Raw genomic sequence first — 9220 nt, 5'->3', positions numbered from 1 at the left:
TCCTGACATCATTGTACATATTAATTTACAAATATGCTAGGTAGGCATCTGAAGTTAAATACCAAAGTTAAATGACAGTGGCCAGTTAAACAAAACCAAAAATGGTTTTGTTTACAGAAGATAGCCGTATTTGGTAAAAGACCAAGTCCATATTATGGCAAGAACAGCTGAAATAAGCAAAGAGAAATTACAGTACATCATTACTTTAAGGCATGAAGGTCAGTCAGTATGGAACATTTCAAGTTTCTTCAAGTGCAGTCGTAAAAACCATCAAGCTCTATGATGAAACTGGCTCTCATGAGGACCGCCACAGGAATGGAAGACCCAGAGTTATTTCTGCTGCAGAGGATAAGTTCATTAGAGTCAACAGACATCTCAACATCAACTGTTCAGAGGAGACTGTCTGAATCAGGCCTTCATGGTCAAATTGCTGCAAGAAAACACTAGTAAAGGACACCAATAAGAAGAAGAGACTTGCTTGGGCCAAGAAACATGAGCAATGGACATTAGATCGGTGGAAATTTGTCCTTTGGTATCGAGTCCAAATTTGAGATTTTTGGTGTCTTTGTGAGACACGGTGTGGGTGAACGGATGATCTCTGCATCTGTATTTCCCACTGTAAAGCATGGAGGAGGAGATGTTATCGTGTGGGGGTGCTTGCTCCTGACACTGTCTGTGATTTATTTTGAATTCAAGGCACACATAACCAGCATGGCTACCACAGCATTCTGCAGCGATATGCCATCCAATCTGGTTTGGGCTTAGTGGGACTATCATTTGTTTTTCAACAGGACAATGACCCAACACACGTCCAGGCTGTGTAAGGGCTATTTTACCAAGAATGAGAGTGATGGAGTGCTGCATCAAATGACCTGGCCTCCACAGTCCCCCGACCTCAACCAAATTGACATGGTTTGGGATGAGTTGGACCGCAAAGTGAAGGAAGAGCAGCTAACAAGTGCTCAGCATATGTGGGAATTCCTTCAAGACTGTTGGAAAAGCATTCCAGGTGTAGCTGGTTGAGAAAATGCTAAGAGTGTGCAAAGCTGTCATCAAGGCAAAGGGTGAAATATATTTAGATTTGTTTAACACTTTTTTGGTTACTACATGATTCCATGTGTTATTTAATAGTTTTGATGCCTTCACTATTATTCTACAATGTAGAAAATAGTACAAATAAAGAAAATCCCTTGAATGAGTAGGTGTTTCTAAAACGTTTGACCAGTAGTGTACCCATTGATTCTTAAAGAATATAATTTCAAGATGCCTCATAGCCCATCAGAACCCAAACTATAAACTTGTTAATTTGTTTGAAAACAATGTAAGTGTAAACCAACCCTGTAGAGAATCAAAACATGGTTAAAACTATCATTTTGATATCATGGATGGTCTGCCCTTTTATCCATAGCTCTGCCCATGATTTGAGAGTGGTTACATTTCTCCAGTCCCAGCCGGCAGCTGTTTACCAGAACAGTGGTGAGGTGTCCACTTTGTAATTTGTTAAACGCATATTGCCCTTTTAATACCTTTATGAGTTTATTACAACTGTCTTACCACACCATAACAAACAAATTAAGGACTTACATTTTTAGTTTCAACTGATGTCAAAAGACAAAAAGAAGCAATTATATCATATATTTTTTTCTCCTCAGCTCTATTTTGCTCATATCTAGCCTATTCTATTCTTTGCTCAGCTCTATTTTGCGTAGCTCTTCTATTTTATTATGCTCAGAGGTAGTCCTATTCTGTTCTAGCATTTTCGTTCACTATTAAGTGATGGCATTTTGAGAACTGTTTCAAAGGACAAACGTTTATGATGCGAATAAGAGTTGATAGATATTTTATTATATTCTGCTCAGATCTATTCTATTGTAGAGCATTTTATCATTTTTGCCCAACAAAACCTTCACTACCTCGACCATAGGAGTTTTGTACTGGGGGTTTCATTTCAGAACACTACTCTGGAGGACGAGACTACTTTGCACTCAATAGTTTACATCTCTTCCCCGAAAGTTTCTGTGGAGGAAGGATAGACTTTTACCAGTAGACAATTGGGTAAAAAGCTGTCAATCTGTTACCGCCCCAAAACACCGGAATTACGAGATGGGACAACGCAGACTGTATCTCAACTAAAAAGACAAAGGATAAACAGCAACATTTGCCAGGTATAGTCGCAATGCAATTTAAAACAAACAAAATCTGAAGTTATTTTGTGTGGAACGACGCTCTGATGTGACCACTTTGGGGCGCTGTCGACAGATTCCTTACGGACGGGGTCGTGTTGACTTGCGCTATATGACCTAGGGACAGGAATGGGGTTTATCGCTAATGAGTGGACTGAAGAAGTGGGATAGGGGTTGATAACTTATTAAATGGTTATTAAATATGTATAGCATATAGGCTTTATGTCAATCAATCATCTGTAGGCCTATTCCTAGTAGGGAATAGTAAGTAACATGTCACATTGTTGCGGGTTAGCCAACCTGGACTCCGCGGCCGAAGTGTGGCCTATAGTCAACGTAGATTAGTCTTTGAGGCGAGGGCAGGCGGGGGTCCCTATACGCCTAATGGTTAACTCAGTGTTGCAGAAAAATATGAGGAGAGAAAGTCTGTTTTGAAAGTTATTGTCTGCTACATTTGCCACGTAATTATTGATGCTATTGAATTATTTTATTTTACCTCATTGTTCAGTTGTAGGCTAACAAATAAGAGATGGTTTTATAAATCAAGTTTTAGTAAGTAGCCCAGACTTTTAATGCTTCCTAAGTACTAGTGGCTATTCTCTAGATTAAAACTGATTACAGCAGCATGCCAACTAGAGTGTAGATATATTTTGATTTAATATGTGTTTCACGGGTGATTGTGTGACTGGTTGCCATTATGATAAAAGTCCAGATTCTGGGATACATCTGTTGTTTTTTTGTATTTTTTGTCTTATAGATTTCCATTTTTCATCTGGCAGACGTGTTCCATTGTCCTTGAGAGCGGTACCCCCCCGCCGCACACTGCTCCTCTCTCCAGCTGTCACTTGAACCTCCTTTTCCTTCTGCCCCCCACTCTCAACACCCCCCACCCTCAATTTCCCCAACAACCCCCTCACGGATACACAGCCCCGATGGCAGGGCGCCCATCCCGACCCAGTGGCCAGCCCCAGTCCAGTAAGGTGAGCCAGTTTAAATTGGTTCTACTGGGGGAGACATCAGTGGGGAAGTCCAGCCTGCTGCTGCAGTTTGTCAAAGGCCAGTACCAGGACTTCGGGGAGAGCACCATTGGGGGTAGAGTACCAACTATACACCAGAATACTCTCCTCTGTAGACCAATATGGCTTCTTCTTCAGGTCATTTTTTTCAGACTTTTACATCTGGTCATCGGACCTCCTCCTTTCTGTTTGTCCATATGATAACATTTTCCACAGACTTGTTCACATTTTGCACACTTTTCCTCTATCGTTCTTTTCTATCTGACCCACAAGGTTTTCTTTTTCCTCAATCTACGTATCCGTTAACTCCTCTCACTACTATTTTGTAGGCTAAAGCATCTCCCATGTTCTCTTCTCTCAGCGGCCTTTTTGACTCAGATGGTGAGTGTGGACAGTGCCATGGTGAAGTTTGAGATCTGGGACACGGCTGGTCAGGAACGCTACCACAGCCTGGCACCTATGTACTACAGAGGAGCTCAGGCAGCCATAGTGGTCTATGACATTACCAACACAGTATGTACATCTTAGATGATAACATATCCCTCTCCTTTATCAAATGCTCCATCTCCCCCTTTATCTCGCTCTCGCTCTCATCCCCTCTCACAATCCTCCTGTCCAGCCCTTCTCCTTTCTGCACAATGACTCCTATCTCATCCTCTCACTTTTTCCACTCATATGTAGTGAAGTCTTCCACCAACAATGCTTGTTGGTCAGTTAATTAGCGTCAGTTAATTATTATCTCCAGAAATTTCGCAATATCCTACATTTACACTATACCACTTGGGCACAGGTTTGAGCCAGCTGTTTGAGAAGGACATGCATTTCAGGCTAGTATATCTTCCCTGTTCCTTCTGGCCATATCTGATCTTTATTTTCTGCTCTGGATAGGAGACCTTTGTACGAGCCAAAGCCTGGGTGAGCGAGCTCCAGAAACAGGCCAGTACAAACATGGTGATAGCCTTAGCGGGCAACAAAGCCGATTGGTCTGCTAACAGAGCGGTGGAGTATACGGTAGGCTCCTGTGTGTATACCTCACACCCAAGATAGTGAGATAATGGCCAAATGCTTGTGCAGTGATGTGTGTGTGTGTGTAGCAGGTCTGTATGTCTGTTGTGTTTTTTCAGGATGGTCAGGGTTATGCTGCTGACAACAGTCTTCTCTTCATGGAGACCTCTGCCAAGACAGCCATGAATGTCAACAACCTCTTCCTGGCCATAGGTGAGTCACATCTGACACGCCATCATCCAAATTCATAGTGTTGAAATGGGCTAATGGAGATGTCACTGACTTTCTTTCTCGAGGGCTTCCATATTTAATGTTATGTACTTGTTATCAATCAAAATGAATCATAACACAATTCCTAACAGAGCATTTGTTTTTGCTATGGATAGTTTACTCCTTACCTTGACACATCTAAGGGATAATGTCCCTCTGTATCCACAAGAGGGTGATAAAACCTCGCTGTACACCCAAATATGAGCAGCGGTCTCCTTGTGTATACCATTGCCATCTCAACTATAAGCAACACATACTATAATTGTTCTAAGTGGTATACAGTACCATGATTTGTTGTCTCTCTTTTTTCTAGCCAAGAAACTGCCCAAGAGTGAGCCACTGGGTGGAGTAGCTGGCAGTGCTGGGGTTCGAGGAGGACCTCCAGTGGACCTCAGACAGCCTACCCAGACCAGCCCTGCCCAGTGCTGTGGAAACTGAGGAAGGATGGGGGAGAAGAGAAGCAAGCTCACATCTGAGGGAGGAGGGAAGTTTAAAGAGATTTTCCAGACAAAAGAAAGGAGCGTAAAAGAGAGAAGTGTAGCATGCAAATGAGTTAAAGGAATGATAAGGGACAAATACACTGAGTGTACAAAACATTAGGAACTCCTTCCTAATATTGAGTTGCACCCACCCAACTGTTCAAGCTATGTCATGGAAAGAGCAGGTGTTCTTAATGTTTTGTATACTCAGTGTATGTAGATCAATGGGAGAAAAACACACACTACAATAAGATGAACTTCTATTAAAGTTATCACTTCCCAACATGTTTTTGTCAACTCGGCACTACTGGACAGCCAGATAAAATACACTTACTGTATGGTCTGTACCTTTCCAAATTTTCGTGGGTTTATTTGATATTATGAAAATAAATTTAATTATGTTGAAATACAGACTGCGTTGTCCCACCTCGATGTTTACACTCAGCAGTTATCCCAGTACTAGAAACTAAGGCCAAATGAACACGTGGTGTGGGGTTATGAAGTTCTTGGCAAATGCTGCCAATCTGAGGACACAAACAGGAAGTGACATCACATTGGTCTTTCAGGCGGTGCGGTCACACTAGGCCAAAGCGATTAAAACAGAGGTGGAGGCCAAACGTCTGTTTGCACAAAGCACAGATCATTTCTGAGAACACATGGTCAAAGCTCCCAGCAGTCCCTCCTATGACTGCATATCAAATAGCTTTAATCCATGTTCATTTGCCTCTCAATCTTAGTTGGACATTTATATTATCAGCTCTGCTGTACAGTTCCTGAGCCTCTCATGTAGTCCCTAAAAGAGGAAGTGACATCAAATGTAAAAAAAAATATCCTTTACTAATAAATGTGCAATACTAAAGGTGTACTCAGCTGGCCTGTACTATAGGAACGTTTTCTATGTTGTAGTTAGAAATAGAATGTATAGAACCATGTACAGTACAGGTAACCCTAATGTTACAGACTGTTCACCGGTGATGGTTGAACAAAATTATTGGCCAATTGCATAGAGATGGTGATAAAAACAGTGGAACTAAGACAATGAGAAGATCATTTCTTGTGGTTTGACAAAATCAATGTCCTTTATCCGATTTGTCTCTTTTGTTTCTGTCCTGTTTTAATTACCACAGACGCATTGCTCACTGCAAATATTACTGTGTTATAGTTTCATAGAATTCCCTGGCTGTGTATTGTTTTATAAACACAAAGTATATATTTGCCTAATGGTGTTCCAATATAGCATCATAAAAGGCACTATATGCCCACTGGATCTCATTTCAAGTCTTGTATTATCAAGCTTTTTATAACAGTGTGCATTGCCCATGTATGCATATCCTATATCGCAGTCTCAATGTCTTGTTTTAAAATGTTTACAAATAAGTGCCTTTCTTTTTTAATCTTTAATTGTTTGTTGGTCTATTCATGTGCAGTTTGATAATACATAATTGATGTGATAAGATAACATGTTGTAAGATGAAATATTTTATACACCTGTACATTTCTCTATTTCTTCTTTAAAATAATCAAATTCATTCTAAAAATACATACAATTTCTTATTAGATAACTATTTGGCGAAAACATGATGATAAAGCATAAGCATTACCTCTCAGGAAGGAATATAGCGTATTTTTTGTGAAACATTTATTTGTGCCATTTTAGAGCATGTCACATGATTATTTATTTTTATTTAACCTTTATTTAACTAGGCAAGTCAGTTAAGAACAAATTCTTAATTTCAATGACAGCCTAGGAACAGTGAGTTAGTTAACTGCCTTGTTCAAAGGCAGAACGACAGATTTTTACCTTGTCAGCTTAGGGATTCGATCTCGGCTAAATAGTGGTTAGCAGTAAATCCTGTTTGCAAGTGCAAACCACAAGACTAGTTGTGCAAACCTACTGCAGCATGCTTCTGCTAATGTATCACACAATTTGTGCTAAGTATAGAAATAATTTTGTATTAAAGATACAGCTAGCACTGCGATGCAGTGCCTTAGACCACTGCGCCACCCGGGAGGCCTTCCACTGTATCTTTTCTGAGCTCCATGGGGCGACGCACAATTGGCCTAGCGTCATCCGGGTTAGGGAGGGTTTGGCCGGTAGGGATATCCTTGTCTCATCGCGCACTAGCGACTCCTGTGGTGGGCCGGGCGCAGTGCACGCTGAACAGGTCGCTAGGTGCACGGTGTTTCCTCCGACAGAATGGTGCAGCTGGCTTCCGGGTTGAAGGCGCGCTGTGTTAAGAAGCAGTGCGGCTTGGTTGGGTTGTGTTTCGGAGCACACATGTCTCTCCCGAGCCCGTACGGGAGTTGTAGCGATGAGACAAGACAGTAACTACTAACAATTGGATACCACGGAATTGGGGAGAAAAACGGGGGGTAAAAATTAATTTAAAAAAATAAAAAGATACAGTTGAAGTCGGAAGTTTACATACACTTAGGTTGGAGTCATTAAAACTAGTTTTTCAACCACTCCACAAATTTCTATAGTTTTGGCAAGTCGGTTAGAACATCTACTTTGTGCATGACACAAGTCATTTTTCCAGCAATTGTTTACAGACAGATTATTTCACTTATACTTCACTGTATCACAATTCCAGTGGGTCAGAAGTTTACAGACACTAAGTTGACTGTGCCTTTAAACAGCTTAAAAATGCCAGAAAATGATGTAATGGCTTTAGAAGCTTTTGATAGGCTAATTGACATCATTTGAGTCAATTGGAGGTGTACCTGTGGATGTATTTCAAGGCCTACCTTCAAACTCAGTGCCTCTTTGCTTGACATTATGGGAAAATCAAAAGAAATCAGCCAAAACCTCAGAAAAATATATTATAGACCTCCACAAGTCTGGTTCATCCTTGGGAGAAATGTCCAAATGCCTGAAGGTACCACATTCATCTGTACAAACAATAGTACGCAGGTATAAACACCATGGGACCACGCAGCCGTCACACCGCTCAGGAAGCAGACGCGTTCTGTCTCCTTGAGATGAACGTACTTTGGGGCGAAATGTGCAAATCAATCCCAGAACAACAGCAAAGGACCTTGTGAAGATGCTGGAGGAAACCGGTACAAAAGTATCTATATCCACAGTAAAACGAGTCCTATATCAACATAACCTGAAAGGCCGCTCAGCAAGGAAGAAGCCACTACTCCAAAACTGCCATAAAAAAGCCAGACTACGGTTTGCAACTGCACATGGGGACAAAGATCACACTTTTTGGAGAGATGTCCTCTGGTCTGATGAAACAAAAATAGAACTGTTTGGCCATAATGACCATCGTTATGTTTGGAGGAAAAAGGCGGAGGCTTGCAGAACACCATTCCAACCGTGAAGCACGGGGGTGGCAGAATCATGTTGTGAGGGTGCTTTGCTGCAGGAGGGACTGGTGCACTTCACAAAATAGATGGCATCATGAGGCAGGAAAATTATGTGGATATATTGAAGCAACATCTCGAGACAACAGTCAGGAAGTGAAAGCTTGGTCGCAAATGGGTCTTCCAAATGGACAGTGACCCCAAGCATACTTCCAAAGTTGTGGCAAAATGGCTTAAAGACAACAAAGTCAAGGTATTGGAGTGGCCATCACAAAGTCCTGACCTCAATCCTATAGAAATTTTGTGGGCAGAACTGAAAAAGTGTGTGGGAGCAAGGAGGCCTACAAACCTGACTCAGTTACACCAGCTCTGTCAAGAGGAATGGGGCAAAATTCACCCAACTTATTGTAGGAAGGTTGTGGAAGGCTACCCGGAACGTTTGACCCAAGTTAAACAATTTATAGGCAATGCTACCAAATACTAATTGAGTGTATGTAAACTTTTGACCCACTGGGAATATGATGAAAGAATTAAAAGCTGAAATAAATAATTCTCTACTATTATTCTGGCATTTCACATTCTAAAAATAAAGTGGTGGTCCTAACTGACCTAAGACACATAATTTTTACGAGGATTAAATCTCAGGAATTGTGAAAAACTGAGTTTAAACGTATTTGGCGAAGGTCTATGTAAACTTCCGACTTCAACTGTACATCAGTAGTTTTTCAGAAAATACTTAAATGTTCCTCAAGATAAATTGTGACATCAAGTTACAATAGAGTTATAAGACACAACCGTTCATCAACATAACAGGTACTGTATTGGTTGTTTAGAAACCTTAAGTACATATTGAACAATAATATAAACACAGCATGAAAAGTGTTGGTTCCATGTTTCATGAGATTAAATGTTAAAAAAATGACAGAAATGTTCCATACGGACAAAAAGCTTATTT

The 9220-nt window shown here is 40.9% G+C and overlaps 1 protein-coding gene across 3 annotated transcripts; it reads left to right on the top strand.

The window, feature by feature from the left end:
* Positions 1-2011: 2011 nt before the first annotated feature.
* LOC110528235 (ras-related protein Rab-5B) lies at positions 2012-6409 on the top strand. Of its 3 annotated transcripts, none has more exons than XM_021610116.2 (6): positions 2012-2165; positions 2941-3275; positions 3561-3712; positions 4088-4210; positions 4324-4417; positions 4788-6409. In XM_021610116.2, the coding sequence occupies exons 2-6, from the start codon at positions 3116-3118 to the stop codon at positions 4910-4912; spliced, it is 654 nt and encodes a 217-aa protein (XP_021465791.1). In that variant the 5' UTR covers positions 2012-2165; positions 2941-3115; the 3' UTR covers positions 4913-6409. The 3 variants fall into 3 exon arrangements, with proteins under 3 accessions (XP_021465791.1, XP_036839718.1, XP_021465792.1); XM_036983823.1 differs by having other exon boundaries at positions 2070-2165; positions 3111-3275; XM_021610117.2 differs by lacking the exon at positions 2012-2165 and adding an exon at positions 2519-2644.
* Positions 6410-9220: the final 2811 nt, after the last annotated feature.

The sequence above is a fragment of the Oncorhynchus mykiss genome, chromosome 7, assembly GCF_013265735.2.
Source record: "Oncorhynchus mykiss isolate Arlee chromosome 7, USDA_OmykA_1.1, whole genome shotgun sequence".
In the NCBI taxonomy this organism is placed as follows: Eukaryota; Metazoa; Chordata; class Actinopteri; order Salmoniformes; family Salmonidae; genus Oncorhynchus; species Oncorhynchus mykiss.
Note: the sequence above shows the minus strand (reverse complement) of the source record. Positions and strands in the feature narration are given on the sequence as shown.